Source organism: Sinocyclocheilus grahami, unplaced genomic scaffold, assembly GCF_001515645.1.
Source record: "Sinocyclocheilus grahami isolate Dianchi unplaced genomic scaffold, SAMN03320097.WGS_v1.1 scaffold3.1, whole genome shotgun sequence".
NCBI classification, from domain to species: domain Eukaryota; kingdom Metazoa; phylum Chordata; class Actinopteri; order Cypriniformes; family Cyprinidae; genus Sinocyclocheilus; species Sinocyclocheilus grahami.
Genome location: NW_015505182.1, coordinates 8,108,443 through 8,126,059, shown reverse-complemented (window position 1 = coordinate 8,126,059; position 17,617 = coordinate 8,108,443). Strand labels below are relative to the sequence as shown.

The following is a 17,617-nucleotide window of genomic DNA, read 5'->3' as shown; positions in this document are numbered from 1 at the left end:
TGGAGAGTGGGGGGGGGGGGGGGGGGGTGGGTTGGGGGGAATCTAACAAACAGAAGTTGAAGTACCAAAACTGTTCAAATTAAAAGTGAAATAAAATAAAGCTAAACTAATAAAAATGACAAAAGCATATACAAATGACTGAAACAAACCATTAAATGAAAACTGAAAATATAAAAATAAAATTAATTTAAAATATGAATAAGTATTGTAATACTAGAGTGCATCTGGAAAGTATTCACAGCGCTTGACTTTTTCCACTGTTTCAGTGGGTCTCAAACCTCTCCATGAAGTACCCCCAGCCCTGCACATTTTGTATGTCTCCTTCATCTATCACATCTGATTCAACTCATCAGGTCATTAGTGGAGACTGCAAGACCTGAAGTGGGTGTATCAGATATAAGCTGTGTCTCATTTAGAAGGCTGCGCCCTCCGGAGGTCGCATTCAAAGGGTGCATACGTCATCGAGGCTGTCTCATTTAAGAAAAGCAAGTAGGACACTCCGAATGTGACCTTCTTTCACAGGAATTCGGAGGATGCATGAGGTGTATCCTTCGCTGCTGCAGATAACCCACAATTCTTTGCGTCGCCGTAAACAACCGTTGTTAATTTAAAAAATGCCGGCGCCGGCAGATGTACACACAAGCGCAGATGTGGTGTTTACAACTTACCTTAAATCTCAATAAATATGATCTGCATGCTTCTGACTTCCATTTTTCCACGCTTACACTTTTGCACACTTTTTTTTCGCCAAAAGACGGTCAAAAGCACTGCAAGCCTGTGAACAGTGATTTGCAAGCGAAAACTACAGTTTAAAGAACTGCAAAACGGATTGACTGCATAGAACCAATCTGTACGTGTAAAAAAACTCGGAATGGTACTTTTAACATACACATACAGTGAAAAAATAACAACTTAATTAAAACATGATATTTTATAAGTTGTGTACCATTAGGCTATGTGCTCATACTGAATTTTGAGCTGTGTAGTTTTCTTCTCTTCCTTAACAGGCTATATGATATATTAGTTTATTGTAATATTATATTGTAATTTTGATGATACTTAAAGAAGGTCTAGTATCTGCACTAGCCTAATACATGCATAATTTAACCTGTCTACTGATCCATTTTTTAAACACAAATTTGGTTCAATAATAATTGAACCAACAGAACCAACAGTAATAATTTTTTGTTTAACATGTTGTAATTTAAGAGGATTTTACAAAATATTACTAAAATATTTATCTCTAACTTATTCACCATTTATCATCTGTAATACTATCGTGTAACGATACCATAGTGATACCATAGTGTTGAGCATTGTCACATAACATAATTTTGATTATAAAGTTTAACATCAGCTCACTGGTGTAAGCAGATTATGACATTTCAATGTAAAGCCAAACCAAACCAAACCAAATAATGTTAACACGGGCTTGCAATTCAGTATGAACACATGGGAGTCTAGCCTAAAGGAACACAGCTTATGAAAGGAGCATGTTTTAATTAAGTTGTTATTTTTAATAAAAAATTTTACGGTATGTGTATGTTAAAATTACCATTCCGACAGCAAGAATGATCCTGAACTAAATGAAGATTAATGTCTTGGGTATGATGTGTTTATTGGACCAATCAGATAAGAGTAACTGGAGAGTCAGCGAGAGGCTCATTTGATTGGCTACAGGAAGAAGGTGGCCCCGCCCTCACGCTTGCAAAACTCAGTTAATGAGAGAACAGTGCCAAAATTGTAAGCGCAGAGAAAAGATAGACGGAGCTGTACATATCGGTTTATTTCGGGAACTTTTTGCCCCACATGCACAACAAGTCATTTAGACATTTGCAACAGTTAGTTTTTTTACACATACAGATTGGTTCTATGCAGTCAATCCGTTCTGCAGTTCTTTAAACTGTAGTTTTCGCTTGCAAATCACTGTTCACAGGCTTGCAGTGCTTTTGACCATCTTTTGGCGAAAAAAACGCGGAAAAATGGAAGTCAGAAGCGTGCAGATCATATTTATTTTGCATTAGCATGAAGCTGCAGTTTCACAATACATGAATTACACTTACGAATAACAGTAAAATGCTGCAAATAATTTTTTCTTGCACTTGAAACGCGATTTACACCTTTACAAAGCTTCTCTTGCGCATGCAAATTTAATTTACGCTTAATCTTATGTACACTTCCACAACTCTTACCCTGCGTATGCAAATCTTTTTGACGTCATTCTACCTTCATAATCCTGCTCCTTTTTTCTCTCTAACAGATGTCTGCTGTACGTACGCTGCAACTCCTCAAACATTGAACAAAATAAAACAAGTATAAGCATTTTTTTTTCAAATTACTTTCCAAATTTAGAAATAATTGTCCTTCAATTAAGTAGTGTGAGAGCGGAATGATGCTCTAAATTTGTTGGCATAGCAACGTGATACTTCTGGTTTCCTTTTCCGCCTGTCCTACGAAGGCCGTCTCGTTTAATTCTAGGTTGAGGCCACTTCGTATATGCATCCTACAGAGGATTCGACCTCCGGAGGGCACAGCCTTCTAAATGAGACACAGCTATAGAGAGAGACATACAAAATGTGCAGTGCTGGGGGTACTTCATGGAGAGGTTTGAGAACCACTGCACTATTTGTTGTTACAGCCTTATTCCAAAATGGTTTAAATTCATTATTTTCCTCAAAATTCTACAAATACCCCATAATGACAACTTGAAGGAAGTTTGTTTGAAATCTTTCAAATTTATAAAATAAAATAAAAAAAAAAATCACATACATAAGCATTTTACAGCCTTTCCTCAATACTTTGTTGAAGCACCTTTGGCACCAATTACAGCCTCAAGTCTTTTCGGGTATGATGCGACGAGCTTTGATCATCATCATTTGGCAATTATCTCCTGCATCCTACAGAGGATTCGACCTCCGGAGGGCACAGCCTTCTAAATGAGACACAGCTATAGAGAGAGACATACAAAATGTGCAGTGCTGGGGGTACTTCATGGAGAGGTTTGAGAACCACTGCACTATTTGTTGTTACAGCCTTATTCCAAAATGGTTTAAATTCATTATTTTCCTAAAAATTCTACAAATACCCCATAATGACAACTTGAAGGAAGTTTGTTTGAAATCTTTCAAATTTATAAAATAAAATAAAAATAAAAATCACATACATAAGCATTTTACAGCCTTTCCTCAATACTTTGTTGAAGCACCTTTGGCACCAATTACAGCCTCAAGTCTTTTCGGGTATGATGCGACGAGCTTTGATCATCATCATTTGGCAATTATCTGCCGTACTTCTCGTCTCTTCACCTCTCAAGCTCTGTCAGGTTAGATGGGGGCAGATGCACATTTTCAGGTTTCTCCAGAAATATTTGATTGTGTTCAATCCCAGGCTGTGGCTGGGCCACTCAAGGACATTCACAGAGTTTTCTATAAGCCACTCTTGCTGTGTGCTTAGGGTCATTGTCCTGTTGGAAGGTGAGCCTTCTGCCCAGTCGGAGGTTCCGAATGCTCTTGTTTTCATTAAGGCTATCGCAATATTTTCATCCATTGAGCTTTTCTTCTACTTTTATGAGTCCCTCAGTCCCTGCCGCTGGAAAAAAGCCCCACAGCATGAGGCTGCTACCAGCACACTTTACTTTTGGGATGGTACTCTGCAGGTGATGAGCAGTGCCCGATTTCCTTCAAACATGATGCTTGGAAATGAGGTTCATCAGACCAGAGAATCTTGTTTCTCGGAGTCTGAGGGTTTTTTTAGGTGCTTTTTTTGGTGCAAATTCCAAGTGTGTTTTCATGCGTCTTCACTGAGGAGAGGATTGAGTTTGGCTACACCGCCATAAAGCCCAGATCGGTGGAGTGTTGCAGTGATGTTTGTCCTTCTGTAGGTTTCTCCCATCTCCACATACAGTATGGTCATGGAGCTCAACTAGAGTGGCCATCAGCTTCTTGGTCACCACTCTAACCAAAGCCCTTCTTCATCAATTGCTCAGTTTGGCCAGGAGGCCAGCTCTAGGAAGAGTCCTCATCGTTTCAAACTTCCTTCCATTAAGGGTAACAGAGACTACATGCTTTTGTGAACCTTCACTGCAGAATTTTTTCTGTACCCTTCCCCAGATCTGTGCCTTGATACAATCCTGTCTTGGAGGTCTACAGACAAGTCCTTGTACTTCGTGGCTTGGTTTGTGCTCTGACATGCACTGTTAACTGTGGGACCTTATATAGACAGGTGTGTGCCTTTCATGTCCAATCAACTGAATTTACCACAGGTGGACTCCAATCAAGTTGTAGAAATGTCTCAAGCATGATCAGTGGAAACAGGATGCACCTGAGTGTCATGGCAAAGAATGGTAATACAGTACTTATGTACATGTGATTTTTTAAATTTTTTAAATTTTTAATAAATTTGCAAAGATGTTAAACTTCTTTCACATTGTTATCATGGGGTATTGTTTGTAGAATTTTGAGGAAAATAATTAATTTAATCCATTTTAGAGTAAGGCTGTAACATAACAAAATGTGGAAAAAGTGAAGCGCTGTGAAAGTATGAAGTGCATACTTTCCGGGTGCACTTCATATAAATAGTTCTAAAACAATGCTGTTGCAGTCCAGTTCACAAGAAATGTGAAATGAGGCCCTGTTTACACTGGTGTGCTTTCGTTTTAACACAGCGTTTTAAAATGAAAACGATCCTGGTCTACACTGGTGTTTTCACTGCGTTTCAGAAATGATCTCCATCCACACTACACAACCGAAAATGCATGTTGCATAACCATTCATGCAGATACAACTATAGATATGTACGTATGCTTAGATGCCTCATTAGCAACTGTTTAAATGGGCCGCTATACGTAAGCCGTCCACCATATTGTAATGATCAACTTGACGTCTTTCACCATAGTAATCAATGAATATTCGAAGATGCCACAATCCTGCACAGCCGATGGCCTGCGAACCCATATTATGGTGAATGACGTCAAGTTGACCGTTGCAAGATGGCGGACGCATCTACGTGCTTAGAGCGGTCAAATGGAGAATCTACCTTTACATATCTATGGTACAACAATGAGCATGTTGTTATTGTTTACACGGTCGTCAAGGATACGCAGATCGAATGTGGGCAGCCATGCCATCGTTTTCAAAAGACTCTGTTTTGGTCAGTTTACACTGAAACGCAACCCCAGACTTTTCAATCTAAAACGGTTTCAAAAATCTTGAGGTTTTCGAGGGTCGAAAACGCTGGAGTAGTGTAAACAACAGGCGTAACCATAGCAAAAGTTATGCATTTTAAAATAAAATGCACTAGTGTAAACATAGCCTGAAATCTTTGGATTTGATCTATATTTGAATCAGGCTAAAACAAAGCATTTGGTTTGGTTTGGTTGAGGCTTGTAAGATAGAAACAATCAGTAAATACATTTATTGAAATGTGTAGGTAAAGATACCAACCCATATATATTTCTTTATTTATATTTTATTGATATTTTGTGGTATCGATGAGTTATTTGTCTGGTTCATTGTTCTTTTCTCCTCCAGATTGTTTAGTGTTGTCTTGGAAATTCTGACCAAAGATGGGGAGAAGGAATCTGTTGGAAGCCACCCGTCCGCTCACGGCCATGGTGGGAAATCAGGAGGTTTTGATGTCAAAGCCCTCAGAGCCTTTCGAGTGCTGCGACCGCTTCGCCTGGTCTCAGGAGTGCCCAGTGAGTTAAAAAAAAACCTTCGTCATTAGCAGCTACTAATAATACATAATGGTAGTCCCTATTTCTTACAGTCTTCAATTATAGTGAGCACACTGAAAATGTAATTTAACTGGTTTTCTAGAAGTCAAAAATATTATTTAACTTCACTGAACCTACCAATATACAATAATCTACGCAAACAAACATAATTTTTATGGGTTAAATCAGGTAGAAATGACTCTTTAAGGTAACAGTTGTAGTTTGCCACTTTTTACAGTATATATACTGTAATTTCGCTAATATTGTGACATTGTTATTTTAGTATAATTTTATAGTAGTTACTATTTTAGTAGTAACTATTATTTTTTATTTAATTAAATTTTATATTTTTTGTTTTTACTTTAGTTTTAGTCATTTGTGTTGTGTGTTTTCATCATTTAATTGTTTTTGATTTTTTTTTTTTTTTAAATATGTCTATAGTTTGTATTAATAATTTTTAATAATTAATAATTTTTATTATTACTTTAAGTTAAACTAAAAAAAGAGAAACTGACCTTTGTCAGACTCACTGGATTATTACAATTATTTATTTTAATTAACATTTATTTTGTTTCAAGTGACAGATGTTTTTATGGTTTTAGTTTTAGTTAAATGATAAAAAGCTTTGCGTGACATAGGCCTAAATTTAGTGGTTTAGCAAGGTAAAAACCATTTTGTAGGGAAAAAAGAAGTTCAATAAAGGTTAGGTGAAGCTGATTACATATTCAAGGCTTAGTCGACTAGTCATTCAGACAGCCCACGACTATTAGTTTTCTAGAAATATGTATAGTAGTTTTGCACAACACTAATCATGAGGCACTTTGACAGCATCCCCTTCGGAGTCCCCAGAGAGCGCCAGACCCCCGCTGAGGGGTGGATGTTTGGTGAGAGATGATGGCACATGACGTGGCCATATGGCAGGAAAAGTGCAGCATTCCTTACTGCATCCCCTCAGGAACGTTCTCTGAGAACAAGCTGTCAAACGCAATGCCCTAAAGACACTAGTGTGTGTCTGTGTGTATGCACTCTTGAGTTAGATGTGAAAGTTTGGACTTAAATGCACCCAAGTGAACACTCGGTCGATGTGAATGTGTCAATTTGTGTGTGTATACATGCGTTTTTATGTAGTTTTGCATATCCCTAGGTTTACAGGTGGTGCTGAACTCCATCATTAAAGCCATGGTTCCCCTCCTCCACATCGCTCTGCTGGTTCTGTTTGTCATCATCATCTACGCCATCATCGGTTTGGAGCTTTTCATTGGAAAAATGCACGCTACCTGTTACTTTCAAGGGACAGGTGTGTTTAACCTCTATGGCAACATAAATTCTCTTACAGTACTGTTCAAAAGTTTGGGGTTGGTAAGATTTACAAAAAAAGTTTTTGAAAGAAGTCTTTTGCTCACAAATGCTGCATTTATTTGATCAAAAATGCAGTAAAAACTAGGGCTGCCCTCGACTAAAGATTTTTCTGGTCGACTAATAGTCGTTCATTTGAAGCATTAGTCAACTAATCGCACATTTATCAATAAACCATTTAAATCATTATAATAAGCCTTTAATTGCCCACATAGCCTAATAAGCACTCAAGCACACGCATAAAGCTTGCCACAGCACACTGGCAGAAGTAATGATTATGAATGTGTCAAGTAAGAACAGTAAGGAGGCTGCATTAACATTTTAATAATGTATTGATACATTAGTGCTTTCTTTGGTTTTAGATTAAGAGATGAAGTTGGCAACACTGACGCGTCATCCCCGCAGTAGTGATGCGCCTGTGTGCATGTTTCACACGGATTACATAATCTGAGAATATTGTTTTCCATTTGAATTGGTTCATTTGAAAGTAGACATTTTGCTCTCTGTAGATATGTTTTCATATCTGTAAGGCAAATATACACAGAGTTTTGGAGTTTCGCACTCATGTTCACAGAGACCAAGACAGCAGAAAGCACATCCTGTTTGCTTTCATTATTTTAAAAAGCATGTTTTGTTGTTATTGTAAATGCACGCCAATAAACGTAGAGTCTTTACAGATTCAAAAGGTGTATTACTCTTATCTGTATGACCAAAAATGACTATTGAGTGTTTTAAGAGCAAGTGAGCGCACCGGTGCCTCCATCTGTCCTGCAGTGTGTGCGCTACAGTTCACACACTGCTCAGACACTTCAGTAGCGCACATTTCTCTAGGTTAACATTAGATTGAGCGGCCATGTAAAGATGCTAATACTTACATATTTCAGATGATAAGCCATATTTGAGGTCGATGAATGATAGGCGAGTGTTTGGATGTACTGTATTACCATAGACCAGCCGTTAACGTTAGCTGTCTGTCCATCGCGGACTGCTTGACTTCGCCTGTGGAATTTTTTTTTCTGCGACTAATAAAATTTTGGTCGACCAAGCCTCTTCTGACCGACTAATGGTTAGTCGACTGTTAGGGGGCAGCCCTAGTAAAAACAGTAATATTGTGAAATATTTTTAGGGTTTAAAATTTCTGTTTAATATTTTAATATATTTTAAAATGTAATTTATTCCTGTAATGCAAAGCTGAATTTTCAGCATCATTAATCCAGTCTTCTGTGTCACATTATCTTTCAGAAATCATTCTAATATGCTGATTTGCTGCTTAAAAAAAACATTTCTTATTGTTACCAATAGCTATGTTTCCATCCACCTATTTTTATGCGCATTTTGGGATATCGCATAAAAAAACGCTGGATGGAAATGCCAAGATGCGCATAAAAAACTTATGCGCTCAACTTAGTAGGATAAATTTCTTATCCGGTAAGAAAACATGCGCGTAAACTACGATGGAAACACTTTTACAGAATAAATTCCTTAATGCGCATCAAAAAAGACATGTGATTTTGCAATGGGACAACATAAAACTGGACTAATCAACAGACCGATCTCATTGCACAGCATCTGAAATGCTAGTTTTGTCATTCTAAAATGCTTGAGCAAAATCTCGTCAAAGTGCTTCATTATAATTAACTCCCATAACTGCATTCCCTAAACAGCAGGCTCCGAAAATAAGATAACTTGACCGCGTTTCTTCTGCGCACTCTGAAGCTCGTAATTTATTGTATACAAAAATTATTGTATACAGTGCCTTCTCCAACTGCAGCAAATTTATTTTTTCTTTGTGGTATTTAGCGCAAGTTAATCAGGAAGTGATGATTTTGTTCTCTTCATCTCACTGGATGGAAACGATGCTTTATTCGCAAATGTTTTATGCGATATTCCAATTTTGCGCATATGTTTAATTCGAAACTTTGGATGGAAACATAGCTAATGTTGAAAACAGTTGTGCTGCTTATTGTTTTGTGTTTAGTAATATTATACATGTCTTTACTGTCACTTTTGAGCAATGTAATGTGTCCTTGCTGAATAAAAGTATTAATTAATCTTAATGAATCTTAGTGATCCTAATATTTTGAACACTAGTGAATAAAAAAAAAAGATCAATGTGATTTAGAACTGTTCGTAAAAGCATTACATGTCTGTTAATCTCCAAAAATGTATCAAAAATAGTCCATGTGGCTTGTGCAACAAACTTGGAATAAATTAGCAATGCTAGCATTAGTGTTTGCAAACAATTGAGTGCAATATCAAGTGTGTAAATCATATGGACACTTCATGATGTGGTTGAGATTGTTGATTTCTGTGTAATATTTTCTGTATTTTCCGAACTGATTATTATGATTATTATAGCTGTAGGATACATACACAAAAAAAATGGTGTAGAAATGATTTTCCCTCAGAAATCCCAATTAAATTTCAAAATTATTTACAAAAATAGTTTTTTTACAGTGTAGATATTATATAGATTCATATTTTCAACACATTGAGATTCATATGAATTGTTGGAAAGTGTTCCCTAGTAAAGAAGTAATATATTTAAAATACATTTATTTCATACTAAGTATAATTCAAACCTTTTAACATATTTACTGACATATCTCTCGAAACTAACTGATATAAAAAAATGTAATTTAACTGTATTTGGAGTACTACTTGTGCACAATGCACATTTCTTAATATTAAGCCTAAAATGTTTTAATGTCATTATTGATGAGGATTGTATGATCTTTGAATAATATCAGTCTTTAAATGTGAGATATTTAAAGTGTATCTGAAGTATACTTGCAACAGTTCCACTTTCGCACAATCAAATATACTTCAGTTTGTCTTTAGTTGGACTTCAGCACTACTTCCACACAATTAAAGTGCATTAAGTACAAAATTAGTTGTTCCAATTTAACAGACTATAAGTATTCCAGTTTAGTATACTAAAAGTACAGTTGCAGGGTATTTTTATTAAGTACATAAGTATGTATTTGTAGTATACTTAGTATGAAATAAATGTATTTCAAATACATTTTAGTATATTTATTTTTCACTAGGGTTTATAGCTATTATGCGTGTTTAGGTTTGACATTCTCTCCTCTTTCTGCAGATATAATAGAGGATGAACCCGCTCCGTGTGCCGTTAACGGTCATGGCCGCACATGCCCCATTAACGGCACTGTGTGTAAGGAGGGCTGGCATGGCCCCAACGGAGGCATCACGAACTTCGACAACTTCATGTTTGCCATGCTTACTGTGTTCCAGTGCATCACTATGGAGGGCTGGACGGATGTGCTCTACTGGGTTAGTATTAGCTTGCTACTTCCTCTCGCATCCTAACTAGCATGTCGTCTTGTTGGTGTACTGTATAATGAATGTTAGTCAATAGTTAGAGAGGATGAAGGGCTCGTACCGTCATTACTGCTTTGAGGAGAGTGTGAGATGCTCAAACTAGCAGCCCACACACTCAAGCAGGAACTCAAGGGTCTGTGACTGACCAGTGTGCTCTGACGAGATCCACCCACCTTTCACATCATCCACTGGAAAATCGTTCCTCCATTTCATCACAGCACACTGTTCATTTACAGCGGCATAAACTTTAGATTTTCAGCATAGATTTCCTGTGAATCACCCCCAAAATTCTTAGTAACTGCTTATTTCACATGCACAAATTTAACATGTAAATATGCATAATGCAGCCAGGTAGTGCAACTTGCCTCCTGAAAAAGTTTTTTATTGATTTAATTTAGTAGACTAGAGACCAATTGTGTTTAAAGGAGACATATTATACCCCTTTTTACAATATGTAATATAAGTCTCTGGTGTCCCCAGAATGTGTCTGTAAAGTTTCAGCTCAAAATACTCCATAGATCATTTATTATATCATTTTGAAAATGTCTATTATGAGTGGACGCAGAAACACGCTGTTTTTTGGCCTGTCTCTTTAAATGCAAATAAGCTGCTCGTACCTACTAAAAAACATCTGTTTTGGTTCTGATTATCATGTTTATTGTGCTGAAATCATGCGTTTTAAACCATACGATTTTAAACTTCTGATATACGGTTTTCTGAGAGCACATATCCAAAGCACACGGACAGAAAGCGGCTGTCACAGCATGTGAGTACTAATCTAAGTTCTCATTCACACACAAGTTTACGTTAAAAACACACGAGTTACAAAAACAGTCGGTTATGTCTGTGAAGGTAAACAGCTGGGAAATAAATTGCATGTTTATTTTAAATCTGTGTGGCAGCAGAAATATACATTAAATAAATCAATAAATCCACTGCTCTGTTGTCTCCTCTGAGGCTGCGACTCTAAATAGTGTTTTGTGCTCTTCTGTGCAACCAAAGACAGAACAGTTGGATGCTTTGCTCAAACTTTCGACATTGGCATTAGAATTAATACATCGTTGTCGCTTGCGAAAACACAATATCGGCGCTGTGGGTGGAAACATGCAGATTAAGGGGCGGTAATATTATAATGAGATCCCTTTGCCACGTCACCAAGGGAGCGAAAATCAGATGCGCTCGTTTTCTCAGACGCAGAAAAAGTAGGGCTTAAAGTTCTCTGGCACCATGCCGGATCTCCGGCGTGCAGCGTTTGGCTGTGGAAAAAAAAAGTCCTACATTTAAAAAACAAATCTTGTTGATTGATATCACTTTTCCAGTTCATGAGTTCACCTACCAATGGTATGAGAGGAGCACAGCTTTCACTCTCAACCAAACTAACATTACTAGCCAATCAGAATGTTTTGCTCTTATAAACACGAGACGCGCATTAGTATCCAACTGCAGAGACGCAGCCCTGATGAATGGAGAAGCGCGACACGTTGAAAAAGCTGCGAGGCACAATGTTCACAGATGTCCATCTAGCGTATAATTACATAGAAAAGCTAATTAGGAAGCAGCGGAGCTTTGTAAACAGCTCAGAGTAATCATGTCATCTCCATAAAACGATATGATTGCCAGGACAAATTTCCCGGGATTTTTGAAAAGGTCCAGGTTACACATGTTCTATTAATGGTAACTTGCTGGTAATTTACCACTAAAGACTGTGTGTGTGAACGGGGCTAAACTCTGCCTCAGCATATGCTGTGAATTTGAATTGCATTCATCTGGGAAAACAGTGTGCATTATCTCACTAGATTTGTAACGTAAATCATTTATAAACCTTTGCCAACACAGGAGAATACATCAACCTATGTCTAAATATGTCATGTATTGTACATCGCGATTTCAAAATAAAAGTTTCTGCATGTGGCCAAATATTAAAATTAAATGGATTTAAAGATCGTTTAATCACGCTGTAAAGCGAAACGTCACCAGGCCGTTGGCACCCTATGTAGGTTTGTTTTAATACATAATGTACTTAAGTTGGTTATGTTCATATTATGTATTGGCATATTACATTATGTATTTTAACAGTGTTGTTCAATACAATCATGCAATTTCTTGGTTTTGATCTTTTATTTGAGCCAATTATTATTGCCTCATCATTAGTTTATATATAAATAGTCATACTAAAGCATGATTTTCACTGAGGTCTGTTTGTTACTAAAAATATCAGATTGCTCAGTTGTCAAAATAATCAGTAGATTACTTGATTATATATAATTAGTTACAGCCCTAGATTAGTTAAAATATTTCTAAATACAACTGCATTGTTTTACTTTTTATAATTAAAAGACAAATATTTTGTCATTGAAAATTTCTTAAAAATAGTATTAAAATATTGTCACGTTCTAGTGAACCAAGTATCTGTATTTTGTCTCATCTCGTGAGCTAAGTGTATTGTCACACCCCTAGTGTCAATAAGCAGTGATATAGCTCATAATTTTCCAAGTGTATGATACAGCTTTTATTCTTCAGGTCAACCATATATTCATGAAAAAAAAATCTTTTTGAATAAAGAAAGCAATAACTTTGCCATAGTATCCTTTCAAATGTTAAAGTTGCCACAGTCATTGCATGCTTTGCATGTGCTGCCCCGCTCCCGGAAAAAAGTTCAGGCTCAGGATTTTTTTTTCTTTAACCCCTGAAAAAGGCTTCCCAAAACAAAGTTACTGGGTTAATCTTTTTCACATTTCGTTGATTGGTAGATGCACTGGGGACCTGATTATAGCACTTAAAACCTGGAAAAGTCAGATTTTCATGATATGTCACCTTTAAATGAATTTTGTATTAATTAATTGATTTATTTATTTATTATAAAGAAAAAAATTTTACAAAGGTTTCTGAAATGTAACTTAGATAGATAGATAGATATTTCTTAATTTATTAAATTATTTACTAAATATTTATTTATTAAAGAATAAAATCAATAGAAATATATACATGTTTTAATACATACACATGTATGTGTGTGTGTATGTATGTATTATATATGTATATAATTTTTCTTATTAAATATTTTTTTAAAGAAAATGCTTTACAAAAGTTTATACATAAATGTATTTATTTATTTATTTAAAGAAAATGCCCTACAAAGGTTTTTATATTCATGCATTTATTTATTTAAAGAACATGCCTGACAAAGGTTTATATACAAGTTTATTTATTCATTTAAAGAGCATGCCTGACAAAGGTTTATATATAAATGTATTTATTTATTTATTTAAAGAAAATGCCCTACAAAGGTTTTTATATTCATGCATTTATTTATTTAAAGAACATGCCTGACAAAGGTTTATATACAAGTTTATTTATTCATTTAAAGAGCATGCCTGACAAAGGTTTATATATAAATGTATTTATTTATTTATTTAAAGAAAATGCCCTACAAAGGTTTTTATATTCATGCATTTATTTATTTAAAGAACATGCCTGACAAAGGTTTATATATAAATTTATTTATTTATTTAAAGAACATGCCTGACAAAGGTTTATATATAAATGTATTTATTTATTTATTTAAAGAACATGCCTGACAAAGGTTTATATATAAATGTATTTATTTATTTTATTTAAAGAACATGCCTGACAAAGGTCTTTGAAACCTAACTTGTTCAATACTATTCTTTTTGCAAGCTCATAGCCAGTGTGTGGGACTTCTCCTTTATCTTTCCTTTATATCGACTTCATCCTACACTCAAATTTTTTATTAGAAGTTATACTTGTGAAAGCCTTCTGGTATTTATTCAAAACCTCAAAATGTGTTAAAACTGAAATCCTGTTTGATTTTGAGCAGAACGTCTTCTCTAGACCTATTTTTAACCTTCTCCTTACAGTTTCTGTTTCATACTTAATCTTTCATCCGTCACCTCGTTTTCTCTTCCTCATTCCTCTCCTCTCTCAGATGAATGAAGCTATGGGGTTGGAGCTGCCCTGGGTGTACTTTGTGAGCTTGGTCATCTTCGGCTCTTTCTTCGTCTTGAACCTGGTTCTGGGTGTGTTGAGCGGGTGAGCAGCTCCTCTTTTCTTTTCACTACGGCGCCTGATCTCCAGTTTCTCTTTCTCTCCTGAGACTGAACTCCATCCCTGGAGGTTCTCACAGCTAAATGTAGCCTCTCTCTGTGGGTTAACCATCCTGTTTGGGCCCCTGTAGGTGAATGACGCCATCGGCTGGGAGACGCCATGGATCTACTTTGTTAGTCTGATCATTCTGGGCTCGTTTTTTGTGTTGAATCTTGTGCTGGGTGTACTCAGTGGGTAAGAGATTGTGTGCTGTGAAGACTGCTGTGCTTTTCTTCTGTCTGCTGGTCATTTCTCTCAGCATCATATCTGAAGTTTTTCCTGCATGGGGTTCAGCATGAAGTTTGATGATAGACCTGATTATGGATCAATAGTCATGTCATGGACAAAAATTGCAAACTTATCTGGTTATTTTTCATAAAACGAGAGTGAATTTGCTTAAATGGGCAACTTTTTGTCATGTAATGTTCTGAGTATTGATAATAATTAGAAATAATAATAAGTAAACCAAGTGTTTAAAGGGGTCATATGATGCGATTTCAAGTTTTCCTTTCTCTTTGGAGTGTTACAAGCTGATTGTGCATAGATAAGATCCCTGAAGTTGCAAAGACTAAAGTCTCAAAACCAAAGAGTTATTCTTTATCAAAGTTAAGATTCTGCCATTCCATTCTAACACGCCCCCACATATCTACCTCACTATGTGGGAATATTAGCATAATGCCGCCCAAATGTTCATGCAAAGAAAGAAGGCGTGGTTTCAGTAACCGTCACGCGACTCTGTTCCCCTTTCAGGCTCTGTCTTTACATTTATTTTGAAAGATGAAGCTCGCGATTATGGTAAGAGGTGTTACATTTCCGATGAGTGCTTGCGGTGTTCGGCCAATCACAATGCACTGGGTCAGCTGGCCAATCAGAGCAGACTGCGCTAATAGGAAGGAGGGACTTTGTAGAAAACTAAGCGTTTGAGAGAGGCCGGGCATAAAGGACCTACAATAATGTACAGTATTTGAAAAATAATGTGTTTTTTGAACATTAAAGCATGTCAACATATTCTGTTACACCAAATACATGAAATAATGATCTTTAAAAAAGCATCATATGACCCCTTTAAATTAATTATTAAGTAGCAGTTTATTATTAGTAATACTAATAATATGCATGATTGATTATTGAAATAAATAATTTATATACTTTAATTAAATTTAATAAACAAATTATTAGATAATTTGCTGTACTGCTGTACTGAATACTGGGCAACAAAACAATTTACACGAGTAACATATTAGGATGGTTATCTAATATTTAAAACCCAACTGTCTTTGATTTTATAATGGTCCAAACTGGGCTAAACTGAATGCATTTCCATATGCATGAACGTTAACTGGGTCCTAAGGCATTTAGTGTAAGTGAACGCATTTATCGTCTTATTTTCATTTATAGTGAAATTATTTTTATTCTAATTTATGTTAAAAGAACTCTCTCTGAAAACTGAAACAGATATAGTTTCATTGTAAATTGGTGCAATTACAGATTCATCTGCTTTGGATGTCTGCAATCCTTTTTCCATGACTGTCTTTCTAGGTTTTGTTTTTTTCAGGTTTCAGGTGTTTCTGATGTGTTGTGTGCTGTGAAATGATCCTCACGTCTGCTGGGTTGATTTGTTCTCAACTGATGATATTATTCAGTAAAACGGTTTGAAGGACAGAATGAAACACTATGAGAGAGGAAGTGATTCAGACTCATGAAAGTCATGGAAGAGAAATGAAATAGTTTAGACTACAGGACTAGGGCAAGCAGGTGAATGATGCTAATTCAGCAGAAACATAAAAAAACCCCATCTGTCATTAAGATGTTTTAGCAATTCAGCACTTAAATACAACGTTCAAGTTTGAGACCATTAAGATATTGTAAGTAAGGTAATATTTTGAAAGAAGCCCCTTATTCTCAGCATGGCTGCCTTTCTATGATAAAAAGATATTGTGAAATATTATTATTATTATTTAAAATAACTGTTTTCTGTTTTACTATATTTTAAAATGCATATTTTTATTCCATTGATGCCAAGCTGAAAATTAATCTCCTTCCTGTGTCCGTAAGTCCTAAAGCCATTTCTTAGAGCTGCAGGGTTATTAATATTCCACCACGAGAGACGCAGATGCTGTGCCCGTGGTGCAACGTATACAATTTGCAGATCCAGCAATCTTTCTAAATTAGGCTTGGGTTCCATTTTTGTGCTTCTGCCATTTTATTAAGGAGGCCACACACACGTTGTGTGACCTTTCCGAGTGCATTTGAGTGTGATGATTCTCCAGGTCCTTTGTGGACAAGCATGCACCCTGCTGGCAGGACACTGAAGCGTTTATATTTAGGTTTAGCTGTGTGTCAATATGGTGAACATGTGCATTAGTTTGTAATTTGATCAAACCCCTAACCTCTGGTATTATATTTTGAAGTGGAACAGTTTGTGTTACACACATGAATAATACATGATTTTTGCACATTGTTTGGGAAAGGAGTGTTTTACATGAATATTACGTGAATATTAAACATTGTGGAATTAAAACTTGTGAAAAAATCTCATTGATTTTAATTAAACGAGTGACCTGAGCCAACAACCACCTAGCAAAGCCCTGAATCAAACCATTGTCCCCCTCCTACTTTTAGTGTACATGTAATAAATTTTTAAATGGCTTTTTATATTATTATTATTATTATTATTATTATTATTATTATTAATTTAAATAATGTAAATATAAAATGCTGTTATAATATATGTTAATATAAATATTAAGAAATCTTCTGAAATAATGCAGAATAATAAAATAAATATATATAAATTTATAATTATTTAATTATTCTTAATTAATTAATTAATTTTAAATTCATATTAAATACATTTCTATTAATTTATAATTATTTATTTCAATTAATTTAAAATAACTTATTATTAATAAATACAAAGGTATTTTATTATTCTGCATTATTTTAGAAGATTTTTTTCTAAGATTTCTTATTCAATATTAATACTTCTGCCTGAAACTGATCAGCATTGTCATCTTTTTAAGCTCTAATAATAACATCTATCTTGTATTTTATGACGGTCAAAACTAGTTTGAACTGTTTTTAGCAGGTTGAAAAATC

The 17,617-nt window shown here is 35.5% G+C and overlaps 1 protein-coding gene across 1 annotated transcript in view; it reads left to right on the top strand.

The window, feature by feature from the left end:
* LOC107581799 (voltage-dependent L-type calcium channel subunit alpha-1D-like) overlaps nucleotides 1–17,617 on the top strand; it is a 161,150-nt gene that overhangs the window by 78,845 nt on the left and 64,688 nt on the right. The window contains exons 5-8 of the mRNA XM_016267452.1: nucleotides 5,529–5,695; nucleotides 6,858–7,010; nucleotides 10,173–10,366; nucleotides 14,361–14,464. Coding sequence (XP_016122938.1) covers nucleotides 5,529–5,695; nucleotides 6,858–7,010; nucleotides 10,173–10,366; nucleotides 14,361–14,464 — 618 coding nt within the window. The remainder of the gene's footprint in view (nucleotides 1–5,528; nucleotides 5,696–6,857; nucleotides 7,011–10,172; nucleotides 10,367–14,360; nucleotides 14,465–17,617) is intronic.